General features: G+C 40.7%; 1 protein-coding gene across 9 annotated transcripts in view; it reads left to right on the forward strand.

Annotated features, from left to right (window-relative positions):
* LRIG2 (leucine rich repeats and immunoglobulin like domains 2) overlaps positions 1 to 22906 on the forward strand; it is a 191585-nt gene that overhangs the window by 154353 nt on the left and 14326 nt on the right. For all 9 annotated transcript variants that reach the window (XR_008473106.2, XM_078332775.1, XM_078332772.1 and 6 more), the window contains 8 exons: positions 141 to 221; positions 1960 to 2031; positions 2169 to 2237; positions 10627 to 10790; positions 14207 to 14527; positions 16440 to 16721; positions 18605 to 19054; positions 20153 to 20302. Coding sequence is in view for 8 of the 9 variants with exons in the window: in XM_078332775.1 (XP_078188901.1) it covers positions 141 to 221; positions 1960 to 2031; positions 2169 to 2237; positions 10627 to 10790; positions 14207 to 14527; positions 16440 to 16721; positions 18605 to 19054; positions 20153 to 20302 (1589 nt within the window). In the remaining variant the exon portion in view is untranslated. The remainder of the gene's footprint in view (positions 1 to 140; positions 222 to 1959; positions 2032 to 2168; positions 2238 to 10626; positions 10791 to 14206; positions 14528 to 16439; positions 16722 to 18604; positions 19055 to 20152; positions 20303 to 22906) is intronic.

The raw sequence follows: 22906 nt of genomic DNA on the forward strand, positions 1-22906 counted from the left end.
TGAGCCTTCATCATAAATAACTGTTAAAGTAAGGATCAGAATTAGCATGTGCATGTTGACGTCACTATGCCAGGATGCTACTCAGTGTTGTGATGGTTATGTTGACTAACATAATCTGTCTTTCTCTGACATTTCTATAGAGACTTAAGAAACAATGAAATTTCGTGGGCCATAGAAGATGCTAGTGAAGCTTTTGCTGGACTCACAAGTCTCACTAAATTGTATGTATTTATAATATTTATGTGTGTCTACAAAGGTACAGTTTTAAGAACCAGCTGTAAACATGATTGAATTATGTTTATTTGATATGGCTAGAAAGTTTGAGCTTTCTGATACTCTGGGAGCTTTGTGGGGTTTTTTTGTTTGTTTTTTTGAGACGGAGTCTCACTCTGCATCCCCTGGAGGAGTGTATTGGCAAGATCTCGGCTTACTGCAACCTCCACCTCCCAGGTCCCGGTTCAAGCAATTCTCCTGCCTCAGCCTCCCGAGTAGCTGGGATTACAGGCATGTGCCACTATGCCCAGCTAATTTTTGTATTTTTAGTAGAGACCGGATTTCACCATGTTGTACAGGCTGGTCTTGAACTCCTGACCTCGTGATCTGTCTGCCTTGGCCTTGCAAAGTGCTGGGATTACAAGAGAGAGCCACTGCACTCAACTGGGTTTTTTTTTGTTTTTTTTTGAGACAGGGTCTTGCTCTGTCACCCAGGCTGGAGTGCTGTGATCACAGCTCACAACAGTCTCACTCCTGGCTCAAGTGATCTCCTGCCTTGGCCTCCTAAGGAGCTAGGACTAAACGTGTATATCACCATGCCCAGCTAATTAAAAACATTTTTTTTTTGTAGAGACGGAGTCTCACTATATTGCCCAGGCTGGTGTTGCCTGGGCTCAAGCGATCTTCCCACTTTGGCCTCCCAAAGTGCTGGGATTATAGGCATGAGCCACCATGCCCAGCTAGTTTTTTGTTTTTTGTGTTTTTTGTTGTTGTTGGGGAACTTTTTGTTGAAAAAGCGTTCTTATGGACACTTAAAGAGAAATTATTTATGGAAGTACAATTTCTATTCAAGTAATAGGAATGCATTGAGAAAGTAGAATAATCTCTTAGTAGTATATGTTTTTGTTTTTTTTTTTTTTTTTTTTTTGGTTTTTGAGATGGAGTCTTGCTCTGTTGCCCAGGCTGGAGTGCAGTGGTGCACTCTCGGCGGTACCTCTTGAAACTCTGTCTCCTGGTTTCAAGAGATTCTCCTGCCTCAGCTTCCTGAGTAGCTGGGATTACAGGTGCATGGCACCACACCAGGCTGATTTTTGTATTTTTAGTAGAGATGGGGTTTCACCATGTTTGTCAGGCTGGTCTCAAACTCCTGACCTTGTGATCTGCCTGCCTTGGCCTCCCAAAGTGCTGGGATTACAGGCGTGAGTCACTGCACCTGGCCAGTAATCTGTTTAATTTGTAATTTGTTTAATTGTATTAGATTTATGGAGTAATTTATCTAGCAGAAGTAGAGAATTATCTTACATAAGATTTTAGATCTTCTCCCATGAGAAGAATTTCTCCAAAGGTTCACACTTATCTTAATTGCTTTGTTCTGACAATCTTTTGCTAAGAAGGAAGAAATGAGGGATATAATCAAATTTAGCATCTGAAAATTATCAGTTTATTAGTGGTCAGGATGGTTGTTCATAGGTACCTTGTTGAGCTCTAAATCTTGATAGATGACTTTATGCTATGTTTTGCATTGATTAGTAATTAAATTTTATAACTTTCTAAAAAGTGCATGTTCTCATCAAATGGTACACATTAAATATGTGTAATTTTTTATATATCACTTGTACCCCAGTAAAGCTGTTAAGCATACAAAAAAGCACATTAAGCTTATTTTCACTTTTTATAACTAAATGTTTAATGAATTTAATTTTGTTTAGTGGAGAGTTTTCTTAGAAAGATCTGTTTGTATTTCAGAATCTTACAAGGAAACCAGATTAAGTCAATTACAAAGAAAGCATTCATTGGTCTTGAATCCCTGGAGCATCTGTAAGTATTTTGCATATATTTTTCTTACTCTATAAAAATTTTTGCTATTAACAGAGGTTTTCATGATCATGTAAAGTGTTTATGTAACTTGACTGTAGAAATGGTGACTAATAATGTTTCATTTCTCTTTATTTCAGAGATTTGAACAATAATGCTATAATGTCTATCCAAGAAAATGCTTTTTCTCAGACTCATTTGAAAGAACTGTAAGTAACTTGTCTTTTTAAAATCACCAATTGGATCAGTGTTCCTGCTTGTTGTGTTTAAGGTGTGATGGGAGTGACCCAAGTTATTTCTAAAAGCACCACAGTTCAGGCAGGGAAAAAGAAATTATTAATACTCAGTTATTTTAGTGGCTGGAGGTAATTTTAAACTACCCAACATTGAAAAGCTCAGAATGTGTGGCACCAAGACATTGTTTGCCTGTTCTACTAATGCTTATAATTAGGAGACCTGAGCACTCACTGCTCCTTGTGCTTTCTGTATACCCTACTGTTCCTTTTTGGATTATCAGAAACGTGTTACCAGTTCTTAACACCTTGTGTGGGTTACAATAAAGGTAGTAGGTGATTTTGTTCTATAGTTTCTGAGGTGATTTTACAGTATAATTGTCAGAGAAGATGTCTCTAACCTATTCAAAGTACTAAAATGTCAAAATAGACAAATGTGTGTGTATGTATCATTTTATACCCTTTTTCATTCATGAGTTTTAAAAATTGCTATTACAGCCGAACACGGTGGCTCACGCTTGTAATCCCAGCACTTTGGGAGGCTGAGGCGGGTGGATCATGAGGTCAGGGGTTTCAGACCAGCCTGACCAATATGGTGAAGTCTCATCTCTACTTAAAAATACAAAAATAAGCTGGGCATGATGGTGCTTACCTGTAATCCTAGCTACTTGGGAGGCTGAGGCAGGAGAATTGCTTGAACCTGGGAGGCGGAGGTTGCGGTGAGCTGAAAGCGCATCATTGTACTCCAGCTTGGGCAACAGAGCGAGACCCTGTCTCAAAAAAAAAAAAATTGCTATTACTGGTTTAGCAATTGGGGTTAGCTAGCCATTGGTGTGTATTATTTTTAATTTTATTTTTTTGGAGACAGAGTCTTGCTCTATCTCCCAGGCTGGAGTGCGGTAGCGTGATCTCGGCTTATTGCAACCTCTGCCTCCTAGGTTCAAGCGATTCTCCTGCCTCAGCCTCCCCAATAGCTGGGATTACAGGCGCCTGCCACCATGCCCAGTTAATTTTTGTATTTTTTAGTAGAGACAGGATTTTACCTTGTTGGCCAGGCTGGTCTTGAATGTCTGACCTCAGGTGATCTGTCTGTCTCAGCCTCCCAAAGTGCTGGGATTATAGGCATGAGCCACCGCGCCCAACCTGGTATTATTTTTAAACTCTATTGATTCAGATATGCAGTTAGGGTTAAGAACCAGTAGACTATAAAAATTATTTTGCCTTGCCTGGGAAGCTACTTAAAGCTACTCTGTGGAACAGAATTGGTTGATGACAAGATAAGGATAGAAATGCAGAATAAGCATTGAGAAACTTTTAGAACAATTTGACATTACTGTGATACTTTGTTGTAGTTAATAAAAGTATTGGTCTGTAGTGGGTTGGAAATTTAAAAGACTGGTCCTTACCATGGATAATTTGAGATGCACCGGAAATGTGTGAGTTTTCAAACTGCCTAGGGTTCAAATCCTTACTCCATTCCTTGCAGCTGTGTGACAGTGGCAAATTGTTTAGCCTTAGACTTAGTTTCTGTTCCCAGAAAGGGAATAGCACCTCCCTCAGGGTTATGTGAAGATAAAATGAGATAACTTGTTTCCTCAAATATGTATTCATCATCTGCGACATCGGGTACTCTTTTGGATGCTGAAAACAGTAGTGAACAAGAGAGTCTCTGTACTCATAGCATATTACAATACTAGTGAGGAACATAAATAATAGACCAGTAGATACATAATATCTCATCAGGTAATGCGTTCTAAAGAAAAATAAAACTAGGTCAAAGGTATGGAGAGTGATGGGGATTGCTATTTTAGATAAAGCAGTGAGGGGAAAGTCTTCTGAAGATACAGCATTTGAACCAGGACCTTAATGAAATGGCACACCATGTGAACACTGAGTGAATGACTTCCCAGGCGCAAGGAATAGCAAGTAAAATGAGATGAGAGAGTTAAACAGAGTAGAGTAATTAAATAACTACAACTTTTTTGATATTAATCATATTATTTCTCATTAGTTGTTCTCTTTATTTGTTCTAGAGAAATCAATTTATTATCAAGATATTTTTTTTTTAATCTCAAACTGCTTTGTTCTAACTTAACCTTTGTTTATTTTTGAGACTGAGTCTTGCTCTGTCACCCAGGCTGGAGTGCAGTGGTGCCATCTTGGCTCACTGCAACCACTGCCTCCCAGGTTCAAGCGATTCTCTTGTCTCAGCCTCCCCAGTAGCTGGGATTACAGGCACCCAGCTGATTTTTGTATTTTTAGTAGAGATGGGGTTTCACCATGTTGTCCAGGCTGGTCTTGAACTCCTGACCTCAGGTGATCCACCTGCCTTAGCCTCCCAAAGTGCTGGGATTACAGGTGTGAGCCACTGCACCGGGCACCTTTTTTGTTGTTATTGAAAAGCATATGGAATTTACAGTTCTAATAGATCCAACAATAAAATTATATATATATATATATATTTTTTTTTTCAAAGAGAGTTGGGAGGCAGATTATAATAAACCATTAGGAATTAGGATTTTTGCTTTCTTAAATGCACTTGGAAACTGGAAGGTTTTGAGAAAATGCTTAGCACAGATCTTGGCAGAGTAGACGTTGAACAATATTAACAATAAAAATTAAAATGTCATGAAAATCATCATTAGTTATTTTCTGCCAGATTTTTAAAGTGGATTTTTTGATTTGTTGAGATATTTTGAGTTATTTATCCTAGGCTTAGTTTAATTATAAGTTGTAACTTACTATAAATCAGTATACCACCCCCCCTGCTTTTTTTTTTTTTTGCCAGTGATAACCTGAGGGCCAGCAAGAAAGTTTTAACTGTTGTTATGAGAACTCAGCTTAACATAAAATTTAAGCAGTAGGTAAAAGCAAATATTGTAGTTTCAATCTTCAGAGAGTCATTTAGTAATGTGGGAGTTGTGACAAAGATTCTGTGTGTAACCAAACTTTAGGCAAGCCCTTAAACCTCCTAAGCCTAACTGTGTAAAATCCAATTTTAGCACAAACCCTGTAAAACCACTTTGGCCAGAACCCTTCCTCATTGTAGATCATCCCCGGGTGAGGTCTGATCACCCTGGCCTGTCTTCATCAAGAATCCTGTTAGGGTTTAGCCAGAGCCCCCCTACTCTGGATGTTATTTCTTAATAATTTCACATCCACTGAATGGAATGAAAGCAAACCCACCTTGCTCCTTGCCTATACCTGCCCATGCTGTTTCCCTACTGTCTCTCCCTCACTGAGTTGAGCCCAGTCTCTCTCCCCAGCTGCAATATCACATTGCCATGGTCCCTGTATCTATTGAGATGATCCTGAATAAAGTCTACCTTACCATGCTTTAACAAGAATCACTGAGTAACTTTTTATTTAACAGCTGTGGTGCTGTGACTCCGATAGGATCAGATTCATCATTGGACCCCCGGACCTCTCACCCAGGACTCCAAGTGTGCACCTTTGAAGCCTTTGTCTTCACTCCTGACTGATAGATCGGGGATCCAATGGTGAGTCAGACTAATGAACCATTGCTCCGGACAAACATCCGTTGAAGCTGGTAAGGAAAGCTTTCAAGTCTCAAGATTGTGAATATATTCTCTGAAGTTGGGGTAGAGGCCAGACTTCTTTTGAAAGACCTCCTGGGCTTGAAGGCTTCTTCCTGGCTCTCTTTCCAGAGTGGGGTTTGTTTCCCGATTCCTTGGACTAAAAGTCCTTGGAACTCTGTGAGGCTATTCTGTTCTCTCATGGATGCTTTTTCTCCCATTGCAACTTCTCTGACATCTGAATCCCCTCTTTTTGAACCCCTGCTGACTATATTGCTCCACCACTTGTTCTGTCCATCTCCTCTTCGTTGGACCTTTATTGGCCTCTTTGGGAGACTTAACACCTCCCCAGACTGGATCCTGTAAGCTTTCTTCCCATTGCTACTGCTCCTTTTTCCTCCTCTTACCACCTTTAATGTTCCCTCTGGTTCCCTTGAGCCCTTTGATATGACTCCCTTCAAATCCTTGTATCCTCCATCCATCTGTCCACCCACTGCTAGACTTTTTCCTTCCCACTCTGAACTCTTAGTGACTTGGACTCTAGGCCCCCTACCCTTACTTGGGATCTCTCAGGGGGACTCAGGGAATCCCAAAAGTAATGACTTGAGGTTGAAAAGGAAAAAGAATAATTAGAAATAGACTAAGCATTTTGTCTACACTCAGATGGGCTTTGGAGATATCCAAACAGCCCCTAGCTGTCTCTTCAGCCTCCATAAATTACATATCAGGGCAAAAGAAAAGTCTTTTTTTTTTTTTGAGATAGAGTCTCCCTCTGTCACCCAGGCTGGAGTGCAGTGGTACAATCTTGGCTCACTGCAACCTCAGCCTCCCGAGTTTAAGCAGTTCTCCTGCCTCAGCCTCCTAGAGTAACTGGGATTACTGGCGCTCAGCACCATGCCCAGTTAATTTTTGTATCTTTTGAAAAGAAGAGTGACCTCATCCAATTTATGTTTTCTTAGGTGTAATATAAGCTGGACTCATAAGACTTTGGCTCATATCCTAACTCTACTATTTATTTTATACATGATACTGAATGCCTCTAAAATCTCAGTTTCTTCTTTGGAAAGACAAAAAAAAAAATCTGTTTCCATTTCTGAAAATGGAATTGAAAATTTCTGAAAATGGAATTGAAAATGAATGCCTACCTCATTGGCCGGGCATGGTGGCTCACACCCGAAATCCCAGCACTTCGGGAGGCCGAGGTGGGCAGATCACAAGGTCAGGAGTTGGAGAACAGTTTGGCCAACATGGTGAAACCTCATCTCTACTGAAAATACAAAAATCAGCTGGATGTAGTGGCAGGCGCCTATAGTCCCAGCTACTTGGGAGGCTGAGTCAGGAGAATTGCTTGAACCCAGGAGGTGGAGGTTGCAGTGAGCCAAGATTGCACTGCACTCCAGCCTGGAAAGTGTGAGCCTCTCTCTCAAAAAAGAAAATAACCTAGCTCAACTGGGCGCGGTGGCTCACACCTGTAATCCCAGCACTTTGGGATGCTGGGGCAGGTGGATCACAAAGTCAGAAGTTTGAGACTAGCCTGGCCAATATGGAGAAACCCCATCTCTACTAAAAGTACAAAAATTAGCTGGGCATGTTGGTGTGTGCCTTGTAGTCCCAGCTACTCAGGAGGCTGAGGTAGGAGAATCACTTGAACCCGGGAGGTTGTGGTGAGCCAAGATCGTGCCATTGCACTCCAGCCTGGGTGACAGAGTGAGACTCGGTCTCAAAGGAAAATGCCTACCTTAAAAAATGTTTTTAAATAAAGTATTTAGGCCAGGCGCAGTGGCTTATGCCTATAACCCTAGCACTTTGGGAGGCCGAGGCAGGTGGATTACTTGAGGTCAAGAGTTTGAGACCAGCTTGGCCAACATGGGGAAACCCCATCTCTGTTAAAAATGTAAAAATTAGCTGGGCATGGTGGTACATGCCTGTAATCCCAGCTACTTGGGAGACTGAGGCATGAGAATTGCTTGAACCTGGAGGGCTGAGGCTGCAGTGAGCTGAGATTGTGCTGCCACTATACTCTGGCCTGGGTGACAGAGTGAGACTCCATCTCAAAAAAAAAAGTGTATAACACAATATCTAGCCACAGACAACACTTAATTCACAGTAGCTACCATCACTTCTATTTCTTTTACTTCTTTCCATTCTTCACATACTAACCAACCCTGACCACAAGTACTTAACACGGTATATTGTATTCTCTCAAGAAGTACGTGGATAGATTATACTAAAATATTACTAGTGGTTGTCTTTGAGTAGTGAGGACTTGGAGGGCTTTCTCTCCCTCTTAGTTTAATGGTACTTTCTAATTTTCTACTGTAATTATATAATTTTAATGGAAAATATTTTAAAATTTATATGCAGCTTTTTCATACAGCTCCTATTATTGATGCAAAGCCCTATTGGGAATATCAAAAAGTACAAAGGATATTTTAATAAATGTTGACCCAAAAAGTATTACAAATAGGATTTTTAAAAAATAACCAAAAGTAGCCGGGTATGTTGGCTCACACCTGTTATCCCAGCTCTTTGGGAGGCCGAGGCAGGTGGATCATGAGGTCAGGAGGAGATGACCCTGGCTAACATGGTGAAACCCCATCTCTTCTGAAAATACGAAAGTTTACCCAGACGTGGTGGCACGCACCTGTAGTCTCAGCTACTTGGGAGGCTGAGGCAGGAGAATCACTTGACCCCAAGAGGTGGAGTTGCCATGCCATGAGCAGAGATCAAGCCACTGTACCCTAGCCTGGGAGACAGAGCGAGACTCTGTCTCACTCGCTCTGTCTCAAAAAAAAAAAAAAAAAAGTAATCAGAAGCAACCAACAATTCTCAGTGAAAAAGTTGCATTAGAGCCAGGCATGGTAGCTCATACTTGTAATCTCAGATACTCAGGAGGCTCAGGTGAGAGGATCCTCTGAGTCCAGGGAGACCAGTCTGGGCAACACAGCAAATTCCTGTCTCAAAACACAGTTGCATTATAGTTCCTGCAATAGCAGTTTGTTCAAACCAACCGTTAGGAAAAAATTACTCAATGAAACTTGTTAAAGCATTATAAAAGCATGATAATCTTTGCCAGTGCCTCCTCTTGTTCAGTAACAATGTAAGTCAACTTGGAACAATGTACGTCAATTTTCTGGTTTTTAGAGATTGAAACTTCTGTGGAATCAGATCTTACTTTATGCCAAACATTAAAACTTGATGAGGATTTGATCATGCACATAAAGCAAGTTCTCAAAATCATCTACTTTCCCTCCTAAGTGGATGGGACATTTAAAGGGTCATTGAGAGAAAATACTGATTTTTCAGATACGTTCTTAGGCTTATAAACCACAAGTACTTTTTCAGTGTTCTTACGTTTAGGTTACATTACACATTATCATAGTGCTGAAGTTTTTTTGTTTTTTTGTTTGTTTGTTTTTAGACAGAGTTCTAACTCTGTTGCCCAGGCTGGAGTGCAGTGGTGTGATCTTGGCTCACTGCAGCCTCTGCCTCCTGGGTTCAAGCAATTCTCCCACTTCAGCCTTCCAAGTAGCTGGGATTACAGGGACCTGCCACCACGCCCAGCTAATTTTTCTATTTTTAGTAAAGATGGGATTTTACCATGTTGGCCAGGCTGGTCTCGAACTCCTGACCTCAGGTAATCTGCCCACCTCAGCCTCCCAAAGTGCTGGGATTACAGGTATGAGCCCCCATGCCCAGCCTAGTGCTGAAGTGTTTTTAGTCTCGATGCAATTATTTGAAAATAATTATATGCTGTCTACAACAAAGATCTCTCAATGCTCCAATATGTGTAGTAAGTGTTTCTCCATACTTTTATTCGAAAACATTTAAACCCAAAAAATTTAAAGGAGGGTACAGTTAATACCATATACCCTTTATCTAGATTCACCAATTGTTAACTTGCTAAATTTGTTATCTATTTCCCTTCCTCCTCCTCTCTCATTTAGCTTTTGCTCTCTCTCCGCTTACACACACACACACACACACACACACACACACAATTTTTTTTGGTGACCATTTAAAAGTTGCAGCCATGATGACACTTCATGCCTAAATATCTCAGCATGCATTTTTTTTTTTTCCAGCATGCATTTTTTAAGAACAAACACATTTTCTAATGAAGACATCACCATTATCACACCCAAGGAAATTAACATTGATAAGATAATATTAACTAATACACAGCCCATACTCAGATTTCCCCAATGTTAAAATAAAAGTCCTTCGTAAATGTTTGTTTTTTTTTTTAATCAAGAATCACGTATTTCATTTGATGGTTATGACTCTTTGGTCATCTTCAAAATAGATCCCTGTTCCCCTTGTTCCTGCCTTTTTTAAGTGTCTTTCATGAGATTTGATATATTTAAAGAATTGCAGCTGACAGTCTCTGTTTTCTCATGATGAGACATATGTTAAATGTTTTTGGCAAGAACGATGGATAGGTGTGTGGTAAGGTCTTTTTTTTTTTTGAGACAGAGTTTTGCTCTTGTTGCCCAGGCTGGAATGCAATGGCGCGATCTCAGCTTACTGCAATCTCTGCCTCCTGGCTTCAAGCAATTCTCCTGCCTCAGCCTCCCAAGCAGCTGGGATTTTGGGAATACACCACCAGGCTTGGCTAGTTTTTGTATTTTTAATAGAGACGGTTTCTCCACGTTGGTCAGGCTGTTCTCAAACTCCTGCCCTCAGGTGATCCTCCCGCCTTGGCCTTCCAAAGTGCTGAAATTACAGGGGTGAGCCATTGTGTCTGGCCTGTGATAAGGTTTTAATACTGAAGTCGTTTAGAATGAAAAGTAAAACAAAGGACGTTTTTCCTCTTTTCTTTCCTGCAGGATTCTGAACACGAGCAGTTTGCTCTGTGACTGTCATTTGAAGTGGCTGCTTCAATGGTTGGTTGATAAGAACTTTCAGCATTCTGTGAATGTAAGCTGTGCACACCCTGAATGGCTAGCAGGGCAAAGCATCCTGAATGTGGATCTGAAAGATTTTGTCTGTGGTTTGTATTTTTGTTTTAAAATTTTATTATCTTAACAGAATTAAAAAATGAAACCAAAGTGGTTTTCCACTAGCAGTTTTTGTCATCTTACAGTTTTAATTGTCATTAAAAATGAACACAGGTATTTTAATGAATGAAGGCTTTTCTCTTTTAAGGGGATCATTAACCTTAGGATAAGTATTTGGTAGTCAGATTCCTGAATCAAGCAATATGAGTTTTTTTTAATATGAACATTTTTAGTAGATCTTGAAAAAAGTGGCACCAGGTACTTTCCAAAAAGATAGCACTAGTTTAAAGTTGTCACCATCAACTTATGAATATATTGATTCTGTGTGGTTCATATTTTTTATGCAGTTTTATAACATTAAAGTGGCAGAGTTTTTTTTTTTTTTTTTCCCTTGAGGAGAGAGATATAGTCATAGGCAAGTTGTCCTGATTCTAGCACTTAAAATTTCAAGTATACTTTTCATTTTATTTTATTTTTTGAGATGAAGTCTTGCTGTGTCACCCAGGCTGGAGCACAGTGGTCTGATCTCAACTCACTGCAATTTCTGCCTCCTGGGTTCAAGGTCTTTTCCTGTCTCAGCCTCCTGAGTAGCTGGGATTACAGGCATGTGCCACCACACCTGGCTAATTTTTTTTTGAGTTGGACTTTTGCTTTTGTTGCCTAGGCTGCAGTGCAATGGCCTTATCTCAGCTCACCACAACCTCTACCTCCTGTGTTCAAGCAATTTTCCTACCTCAGCCTCTTGAATAGCTGGGATTACAGGCATGTGCCACCATGCCTGGCTAATTTTGTATTTTTAGTAGATAGGGGTTTCTCCACATTCGTCAGGCTGGTCTCTAACTCCCAACCTCAGGTGATCCACCCACCTCGGTTTCCCAGAGTGCTGGGATTACAGGTATAAGCCAACGTGCCTGGCCTGTTTTTGTACTTGTAGTAGAGACAGGGTTTTGCTGTATTGGCCAGGCTGGTCTCGAACTCCTGACCTCAGGTGATCTGTCTGCTGTGGCCTCCCACAGTGCTTGGATTATAGGTGTGAGCCACTGTGCCCAGCCAATTTCAAGTATACTTCTGTATTGTTCTTACTTAACTTAGAAAATTTTCCTTTACACTTATATTTCCTTTAGGCCAGGCACGGTGGCTCACACCTGTAATTCCAGCACTTTGGGAGGTTGAGGGGGGCAGGTTACTTGGGATCAGGATTTTGAGACCAGCCTGGCCAACATGGTGAAACCCCAACTCTATTAAAAATATAAAAGTTAGCTGGGCATGGTGGCACATGGCTGTAATCTCACCGTCCTGGGAGGCTGAGGCAGGAGAATTGCTTCAATTGGGAGGCAGAGGTTGCAGTGAGGCAAGATCATGCCACTGCACTCTAGGCTGGGTGACAGTGAGACTCCATCTCAAAAACAACAAAAAAATGTTCTTTAAAGCAGAATGACTGATTTTTAGCTTTACATGGTAGACCTTTTAGATCAGTGTATTTATGTAGCATATCCCTAGTATCTCTGATCGTTTGATGACCTGTATATTGCCAAATCTGTTTTCACAGTGTACTTAAAGATGCTTAAAACACTTGGAAGTTTAGGCTCACAAAATACATCCATTGTTTTTACAAATATTAAAGAAAACAGAATCTAGTAAAGGTTAAATTCTACTGACATTGCCACACACTCCTTTTTTACGTAGTTTTAAATATAGACATACTGTATATTTTTTCCTCCTCTTGCACTTATTGCTTTTATGGCACAATGAAATGTTATCCAGTGGAGATATTTATATACCATATATCCAGTTAATAATTTATATACCAGGCCGGGTGCAGTGGCTCACGCCTGTAATCCCAGCACTTTGGGAGGCCAAGGCGGGCAGATCACCTGAGGTTGGGAATTCGAGACCAGCCTGACCAACATGGAGAAACCCCGTCTTTACTAAAAATACAAATTTTTTTTTTTTTGAGATGGAGTCTCACACTGTTGCCCAGACTGGGAGTGCAGTGGCGTGATCTCAGCTCACTACATCCTCCACCTCCCGGGTTCACGCAATTCTCCTGCCTCAGCCACCCAAGTAGCTGGGATTATAGGTGCACACCACCACACCGGCTAATTTTTTGTATTTTTAGTAGAGATGGGGTTCCGTTATGTTGACCAGACTGGTCCTGAACTCCTGAGCTTGTGATCTGCCCGCCTTGGCCTCCCAAAGTGCTGGGATTACAGGCATGAACCACTGTGCCCAGCCTAAAAATACAAAATTAGTCAGGTGTGGTGGTGCATGCCTGTGATCCCAGCTATTCAGGCGTCTGAGGCAGGAGAATCATTTGAACCCCAGAGGCAGAGGTTGTGGTGAGCAGAGATCGCTCCATCACACTGCAGCCTGGGCAACAAGAGGGAAACTGTGTCTCAACAACAAGAACAAAAAAACAAAAAATAATTTATATACCTGCTTCCCTGAATCAGTCCAGTAACATTATTGAATCTAGGCTGGACATGGTGGCTCACTCCTGTAACATCAGCACTTTGGGAAGCTGAGGTAGGTGGATCATGAGGTCAGGAGTTCAAGACCAGCCTGGCCAAGATGGTGAAACCCTGTTTCTACTAAAAGTGCCAAAAAAAATTAGCTGGGCATGGTGGTGGGCACCTGTAATCTCAGCTACTCGGGAGACTCAGGCAGAGAATTGCTTGAACCCAGGAGGCGAAGGTTGCAGTGAGCCAAGATCGTGACACTGCACTTCAGCCAGGACAACAGAGCCAGACTCTATAACAACAACAACAAAAAAAAATTATGAATCTAAATTTTATTAGCCAGTCCTAAGCCAGTCTTCCATTGGACAATTAACATATTTGGAATTTTTCACTACTTTTAATTGAAACTCATGTACATACAAAATGCTTTCAAATAATCTGTTTTATTACTAGGTATTATCTGTGAAATATAGATCATTCATAATCCCCCCATTGTATATGGGCACAGAAAGAATAATGGTTAGATACATGTTTTATCTATCACATACATATATACAAGGAGTTACAGAAGTAGAACTTGTCTTGAAATCCTAATATAAGGTTTCTGTTTTTCCCCAGTAACTGATAATGCATGAGAAATACATTCTAAGCACACAGGTGACAGTAAGGGGTAGTAGAAAAGTGTTGGATCCTGAAGTCAGGAAACCTGAGTTCCAGTCCAGGCTCTGCCACTGACTGACATGTCTTTGAGCAAGTCATTTTTAATTTTCTGGGCCTCATTTCCCCCATCTTTAAACAAGGGATTGGACTCTAGCTCTGTAGTCTCTTTCAGCCTTAATAAGCCACTTTGTAAACAGATACACAATTTTATAGTATTTGTTTTAAAATTGAATCTAAAGAAGCAAAAATAAATAACTGACGTGGCTACGGATGCATTTTTTTCCCCTTAGATGATTTTCTCAAGCCACAGATAAGGACACATCCTGAAACCATAGATGCTCTGAGAGGCATGAATGTGACTCTGACGTGCACTGCAGTGAGCAGCAGTGATTCACCCATGTCCACCGTGTGGCGCAAAGACAGTGAAATCCTGTATGACGTGGATATTGAGAATTTTGTTCGTTATCGGCAGCAAGCTGGAGAAGCTCTGGAATATACTAGTATCTTACATCTTTTCAATGTGAATTTCACAGATGAAGGAAAATATCAGTGTATTGTTACTAATCACTTTGGTTCTAATTATTCTCAGAAAGCCAAACTGACTGTAAATGGTAAGGAATTATGCTCCTTGTTTTTCTGTTTTAAGTTTAGAAGGATTTTTCATGTTCAGTTTTGAATCATTTGACAGAATTAGGTTAAATGTGACATTTAAGTAGAACTCTTATTGTTGTCTTTTGAGTTGTGATAATGTATGAAACGGATGGGATTTTTGGATTAGTCGGTCTGCACACTTAGGTTCTGTAACTGGTCTTTGATTGAAGCATAAATGCTATGGTCCTAGGAGATGTGCTATTTTTCACTGTTGTTTATGCTTTTGGAGACAGTCTTATGAAATTCTCAGTTTTTATTCCAGAACCATAAATCTCTCTTGAAAACTATGAAATTTATTCCTGATGGGCCTTCTAATAACTGGGAATATTTAGGACATTTTTGGGTCTAATGCTTCATTATTATTATCTGAATGTAGTTACACAGGATCGTGTGTGTGTGTGTGTGTGTGTGTGTGTGTGTGTATTTATTTTTATTTCTGTCTCTTTTTTTTTTTTTTGAGACTGAGTCTTGCTTTGTCACCCAGGATAGAGTGCAGTGGTGTGATTTCGGCTTACTGCAACTTCTGCCTCCCAGGTTCAAGTGATTCTCCTATCTCCTGTAATTCCAAGTAGCTGGAATTACAGATGTGCGCCATCATGCCCACCTAATTTTTGTATTTTTAGTGGAGACAGGGTTTTACCATGTTGGCCAGGCTGGTCTCAAACTCCTGAGCTCAAATGATTTGCTCACCATGGCCTCCCAAAGTGTTGGGATTACAGGTGTGAGCCACTGCACCCGGCCTTATTTCAGTAGCTTTTGGGCTACAAGTGGGTTTGTTTCCCATGGATGAATGATAGTGGTGAATTCTGAGTATTTAGTGCACCCATCACCGAGTAGTGTATGTTGTATCTAAAGTGTAGGTTTTTTATCCCTAGCCTCCTCTCACCCTCCATTTGGAATCTCTGAAGTCCATTATTCTACTCTGTATGCCTTTGTGTACTCATACTTAGCTTTCACTTATAAGTAAGAACATACGGTGTTTGGTTTTCCACTCCACACGGGATCATTTTAAAAATGAACACTCTTCTTTCCTGCAAAAGCTTCTCCAGAGTACATTGATTTATCTATTGCCTATCAAATTGAATAACTACAATATTTTAGGCTTTGTGCAACCAAAAGATGTGCTTATGTTTTGCTTCTATGTTTTTTAATGATACTTTTGAAGCCATAAGTATTTTTTTTAGCATGCAGTTTCCTTGATAGCTTTGTAGATGTTGGTTTGAGAAGCATCATTTTTTTTCTTTTTGAGGCAGCGTCTTGCTCTGTCACCCAGGCTGGAGTGCAGTGGCAAGTGATCACACTGCAACCTCCGCCTCCTGGGTTTAAGCGATTCTCCTGCTTCAGCCTCCCGGGCAAGCATCATTTAACTTCATAAGTGAGGGGGTCATAATAAATATCAGGTTCTGAGATATAAAGTTCAAGAAGATTTGTGGCCTTCTGCTCTCCCTAGTTTCAGCTGATGATTAAATGTATCATGCATCCTAGAAGAGACAGTCATCAGTGTACTCCAAATACTCTGAGGTTCTAGAAGAAAACATGGCCTCAAAACCATATTCACTCTTGGTGAGGTGCTGTGGCTCAGGCTTGTAGTCCCAGCACTTTGGGAACCCAAGGTGGGAGGATAGCTTGAGGCTAGGAAATTGAAGTTGCAGTGAGCTATGATTGTACCACTGTTCTCCTGCCTGGACAGCAGAGCAAGCCCTTATCTCTAAAGTTTTGTTTTGTTTTTTATAAAACTATATTCACTGTCAATCTAGAGAAATGGAACATTAGGGGGTGATCTGTCTACTAGACTCTTTGATGCCTATTTGTATGCATATATATGTCTTTGTTCCCCTGTCCACTTTTTTTTGGTGATCTTTCTGGAAACAGAGATGCCATCTTTTCTGAAAACGCCAATGGATCTGACTATTCGCACTGGTGCCATGGCCAGATTAGAATGTGCTGCAGAAGGACACCCTGCACCTCAGATTTCCTGGCAGAAAGATGGTGGTACTGACTTTCCTGCAGCTCGAGAAAGGCGCATGCACGTCATGCCAGAGGATGACGTCTTCTTTATTGCCAATGTGAAAATAGAAGACATGGGAATCTATAGCTGCATGGCACGAAATATAGCAGGAGGTCTCTCAGCAAATGCCTCACTAACAGTGTTAGGTACGTTTACTGCTCCATGGGTCCCTGCTTTTGTTGGAGTCTTTGGGAACTACTCTTGGTCTGAATGAGCAAGAAAAATAAGTTTGAGAGTACCTCTGTGATTCTTAAATCTTTATTTTACTTCACAATTTTATGTAGAGTTATGTCAGTCTAGGAATTAGTGGGTCAGATAACTGAAATGTGGGAAAATACACAGGGCAAAATTAGGTAGTCATCTGTATCACATAATTGAAAGTTCAAATTCCATTATCATCTTATCTTTTTAAGTCTCTGTAAGGTTTCTGTTTCATGCCGGTGTTTTTACTATTAAGTGAGTTTGCATTGGGAATTCTACTGTTCTTTTAGGAGTATCCCAGCCATTTGATACTGTTTCACTTATTGCTTGATAGAAACCTAAGACAATTTAACTGTGCTTCTTGTTCATTTTCAAAAAGAAATTTAATACAAAAAAAAAAAAAAAAAAAGGGTCGGCCCGGTGTCTCACGCCTGTAATCCCAGCACTTTGGGAGGCCGAGGTGGGCGGATCATGAGGTCAGGAGATGGAGACCACTCTGGCTAACACGGGGAAACCCCATTTCTACTAAGCTGTAGTCCCCCTACTCAGGAGGCTGAGGCAGGAGAATCGCTTGAACCTGGGAAGCAAAAGTTGCAGTGAGCTGAGATCACGCCACTGCACTCCAGCCTGGCAACAGAGGGAGACTCTGTCTCAAAAAAGACCTGTTTCCTGGTTAGAGTTTCTGCTTTCCTTTTCAGTGTGTTCTTCTTAACCATATTTCTGGTAAAGTGCCTTTTTTCCCCTAAACACTTCCCCTGACTAGCCTGGGTTTTGTTGTTGTTGTTGTTTGTTTTGTTTTTTCTTCCTTATTAGAATACTTTTCTTCATGAAAATCAAATCCAATGCAAATTCTACTTTCTAGTTCTCTATTTTCTAAGACGTCCGTGTTTTTTTTTTTTAAACACTTAAGGATTTTAGCATATTTATTCACTCTTCCCAGAAAGTCTTTTTCTTTCCTGCAAAAGCTTTTCCAAAATAGCTTGATTTATGTAGGTAGCTAAATAGACCTACATTTTTTTCATTTAATATTGTACCACAAGTTACCCTGTCATTAAATGAAGTCTTTGTAAAACATCATGTGACTATACTATAATTTACTTAATCATTTTTTCTGCTAGATTTTTAAAGATTTTTCTTTATTCTTTAAAATTACAACAAATTTTGTAATAAACATCTTTGCATATAAACCTTTGAATTTCTCTTTTTAAAGTTATTATTGTTATTATTTTGATTTGGAGTTTCCCTCTTGTTGCCCAGGCTGGAGTGCAATGTCGTGATCTCGGCTCACTGCAAACTCTGCCTCCCAGGTTCAAGCGATTCTCCTGCCTCAGCCTCCCAAGTAGCTGGGATTATAGGCACTGGCCACCATGCCCAGCTAATTTTTGTATTTTTTTTTAGTAGCAATGGAGTTTCACCACGTTGGCCAGGCTGGTCTTGAACTTCTGACTCATGATCTCCCAAAGTGCTGGGATTATAGGCGTGAACCACCTTGACTGGTCTTTAAGGTTATTTTTAACCTTTTTTTTTTAAGGTTATACTTTAATTGATATTATTAACCTTTTTTAATGGGCCACCCCTGCTGACCTTCTCTAGCTATTGCAGCTGCCCTGAACTTCTTACTTAGGATAGCTTGCCTAAGCTGGAATTATTGAGAAAAGATTTAGGCTTTTTTTGGGATTTTGTTCTGAAACATTAACCTCTAATCCTCCCATGAATATATAAACTTACTCATTTTATTATGCCCTCCTTGGTCTAATTCAGTAGGAATTAGGGAATAAAATTGCCTTTCTCTTTCCTTTTTTTTTTTTTTTAAACATTTTCCTGTTAGAGACACCCTCATTTATTAGACCCCTGGAGGATAAGACAGTAACCCGAGGTGAAACTGCAGTGTTACAGTGCATAGCTGGAGGGAGTCCTGCCCCTCGCCTCAACTGGACCAAAGATGATGGACCTTTGCTGGTGACAGAACGACACTTCTTTGCTGCAGCCAATCAGCTTCTCATCATTGTAGATGCTGGACTAGATGATGCTGGGAAATATACCTGCATTATGTCTAACACCCTTGGGACAGAACGTGGCCACATTTACCTAAATGTCATTTCATCCCCCAATTGTGACTCTTCCCAGAGTAGCATTGGGCATGAAGATGATGGCTGGACCACAGTTGGCATTGTCATCATTGTTGTGGTCTGCTGTGTTGTGGGTACCTCTTTGATCTGGGTCATTGTTATTTACCACATGAGAAGGAAAAATGAAGACTATAGTATCACAAACACAGGTGAGTAGTACCCAGATGACACCTACGGCTTGTACTTGAGTCAGTAATGTAGTATAGGATTAATTATACAATATAGAAAACTGAGCTGGTCATAGTAGTACATGCCTGTAGTCCTAGTTACTTAAGGATGAGGTGGGAGGACTGCTTGAGCCCAGGAGTTCAAGGCCAACCAATCAACCTAGCAAGGCCTCATCTTCTCCTCAGAAAACTGAAGAGCTGTGATACATAACCTGATAATGTGATACAAGGGAGTTTTTGTTGTTGTTAAAATGTTCAACTTCTTTGATATAACAGAAACTCTTTGAGGAAAGAATTTTGTTTATTTGAGATAGGTGTTACTCTTTCGTCCAGGTCAGAGTGTATTGGTGCATTCACGGCTCACTACAGCCTTGACTTCCCAGGCTCAGGTGATTCTCCCATCTTGGCCTTCTGAGAAGCAGGGATTGTAGGCATATGCTACTGTGCTTGACTAATTTTTAATATTTTTAGTAGAGTTGGGTTTTACCATGTTGTCCAAGCTGGTCTTAAACTCCTGGGCTCAAGCAATTTGTCTGCCTTGGCCTCCGAAAGTGCTGGGATTATAGGCATGAGCCACCGTGTCTTATCAATTTTAAGAATTTATAAATACTACCCTAAAACTTTACTCTTAAAAATGCATTACAGATGCATTCTCTCTAATGTCTGAGGCTCCTTTCATCATAATTTTGCTGTAAGGAAGAGTGGAGCCCTCGTGATTGAGATCAGGCTCTCTTTTCTTTTCCTTGAATATCAAGCTGGATCATTGAGGTCAGTTTTTTATACCTCTTCACCCAGAAATCCTGCAAGAGAAGAAATCTAGTCAGATAGACTGTGAAACTGTGGCTATAGATAAGATTTAAACTTTCAGGTTTTGTTTCTTTCTGTGAAACTTTTAAAGTGAAGCTTTGAGAAGAATTCTAGTGAGAAATAGTTTTAGGGGAAGTACCAAAAGCTGTTGATGTCCTACGTACAAACAGTTTTTCTGGCCAGTGGTATCAAAGTGAACATATTTGCAAAATAGTCTTCTGAGTGTTGACTTCAACTGCCTACCTTTGAGAGTTAAAGATGTCTCTTTTACAGAGGAGCTCAACCTGCCTGCAGACATTCCTAGCTACTTGTCTTCCCAAGGAACACTGTCTGAGCCACAGGAAGGCTATAGCAACTCTGAGGCAGGAAGTCATCAGCAACTTATGCCTCCTACCAATGGATATCTACACAAAGGCAGCGATGGTAATGACTCTTGTTTACTGTTACAATTTCAGCCTGTTCTATTTATTTTTCAGTGTGTAGTTTCTCCATTAATCTGAAGCAATATTTTAAAGACACCCAATGAAAACATTTAACCACATGCAAAATAGGATGAAAATTGACTACTAAAGTCTTAAGAAAATCACCTTACAGAGTGGAGAAACACATTAAACAAGGGGTCAGAGTACACAGCAGAGGCTCCCAAACTTGTGTAATTATAGGAAAGGGATGTTGCGGAAACCATTTTTATATACCCTTTTCAGGCATGGGCATCCTTCAGACCACATTCAGGGAAGGCTGGATTCTCTTCCTGACAAGTAGACGTTCAGTAAAGTTTAAAGGGTAGCTAGGAGCCAGGTATGGTGGCACATCTGTAGTCCCATCTACTCATGAGGCTGAAGCAGAAGGATCGCTTGAGGCCAGGAGTTCAAAGCTGTATTGTGCTGTGAGCGCACCTATGAACGCACCACTGCGCTCCAGCCTGGACAACATAGTGAGACTCCCCATCTCGAACAAAATCAACAAAGGGTAGCAATGGTTCTCAGCATATACTGGAGAACATCAGAGAGATGTAAAGTGTTCCCTAATTAAATGAACCTGACATCTCAACATGTGAGATGCATACCCATACCCTAGCTCTTCTCCCTCCACCCTTTTCGTGCCCTCGCTCCAATACATACTGACAGAACTGAATGAATTAAAGGACAGAGAATTGGGTTTGATTGATAGTTCTTCCTCTTTCCACCATGAACTAGTTACTTAAGATCTGAGCTTTATTTTTCTAATTTTTTTTTTGAGGCTGAGTTTCGCTCTGTCATCAGGCAGAGGTGCGATTTCAGCTCACTGCAACCTTTGCCTCCTGGATTCAAGTGATTCTCCTACCTTGGCCTCCTGCACAGCTGGGACTACAGGCATGTGCCACCATGCCCAGCTAATTTTTATATTTTTAGTAGAGTTGGGATTTCGCCATGTTGCCCAGGATGGTCTCTATCTCCTGACCTTGTGATCTGCTCGCCTTGGCCTCCCAAAGTGCTGGGATTGTAGGTGTGAGCCACCACGCCTGGCTTACTTTTCTAATTTTTAAATTAAAAAAACAATAATTTGTAAAGCATTTCCTGCAAGATTCTCACAGGTCCTTTCAACAAATCTGTGTGGTACTTAAAATACCATACAAGTAAAAAATTGATTCCATTTCTTCAGAGACTGTTTTAGGCTGGGTGTCAATGGAACTTCTTTATCTAGCTGATAAATTGGATTTTATTTTGGCTTTTCATGGAAAATATGGTATTTCTGACTTTTTTTTTTTTGACACAGTCTCTCTTTCAGTCGTCCAGTCTAGAGTGCAGTGCCATGATCTCGGCTCACTGCAACCTCCACCTCCCAGGTTTAAGTGATCCTCCTGCCTCAGCCTCCTTAGTAGCTGGTATTGTAGGAGTGTGCCACCACACCTGGCTAATTTTTGTATTTTTAGAAGAGATGGGGTTTCACTGTGTTGGTCAGGCTGGTCTCGAACTCCTGACCTTGTGATCTGCTCACCTCAGTCTCCCAAAGTGCTGGGATTACAGGCGTGAGCCACTGCCTGGCCAGTATTTCTGACTTTTGAGAGAATACTTAAAATCTGTTCTTTGAAATAACACTGCTTTCAGGTTTAAACGAAATCACTTCTCACTCTCTTCCAGTTCTTATATTCTGTTGTGTGATTTTTTGTTGTTTTGTTTTTTTGAGACAGAATTTCACTCTTGTTGCCCAGGCTGGAGTGCAGTGGTGCGATCTCAGCTCACTGTAACCTTTGCCTCCTGGGTTTTAGTGACTCGCCTGCCTCAGCCTCCTAAGTAGCTGGGATTACAGGCACCCACCACCATGTCCAGCTAATTTTTGTATTTTTAGTAGAGACAGGGTTTCACCATGTTGGCCAGGCTGGTCTCAAACTCAGGACCTCAGGTGATCCACCTGCCTTGACCTTCCATAGTACTGGGATTACAGGCGTGAGTCACTGCTCTTGGACTTGCATGATTTTGAATAAGTAACTCACTCTTTATTTCTCACTCTTCTCTCCTTCATCATTCAGTTTTCAAAGCACTTAATGATCCAGGGAGCTCATTGTTAAACCTGTACTTCTGTCAATCATGTACTTGTAAGGCAAGACTCTTCGTTGTTAGAAGCTTTTTCTAGGGATACCTGTATCAATTGGTGTTACTTAACCTCTTGACTGATGAAAGTAACATGGGTTTTCATAAAGTGAAGTTATAACTCCTTATTCTCTGATTTTGTTTGCTTAACCCAAGCATGTGTCTTGTAGCACAGTACCAGTCTTTTCTTGCTCCCTTGATTTGGGCATGATCTATCTATGATAGACAGGGATGGTTCAGTGTAATTTTCAAGAGCATGGGCTCTGGAGCCAGAATACCTGTTTCTGCTCCTCCTCTGGCAGTATGACTTTTGTTAAGTTACTTAACTTCTCTGTGCTGCAGTTTACCCTGTCTGTAAAGTGGGGATAATAATGAACTGATTCACAGAAAGAGCTTGAAACTTCACCTACTTTATAAAGTAAGTGCTCGATACATGCTAGCAGTGATGATGACAACT

The sequence above is a fragment of the Callithrix jacchus genome, chromosome 7 (genome assembly GCF_049354715.1).
Source record: "Callithrix jacchus isolate 240 chromosome 7, calJac240_pri, whole genome shotgun sequence".
NCBI classification, from domain to species: domain Eukaryota; kingdom Metazoa; phylum Chordata; class Mammalia; order Primates; family Cebidae; genus Callithrix; species Callithrix jacchus.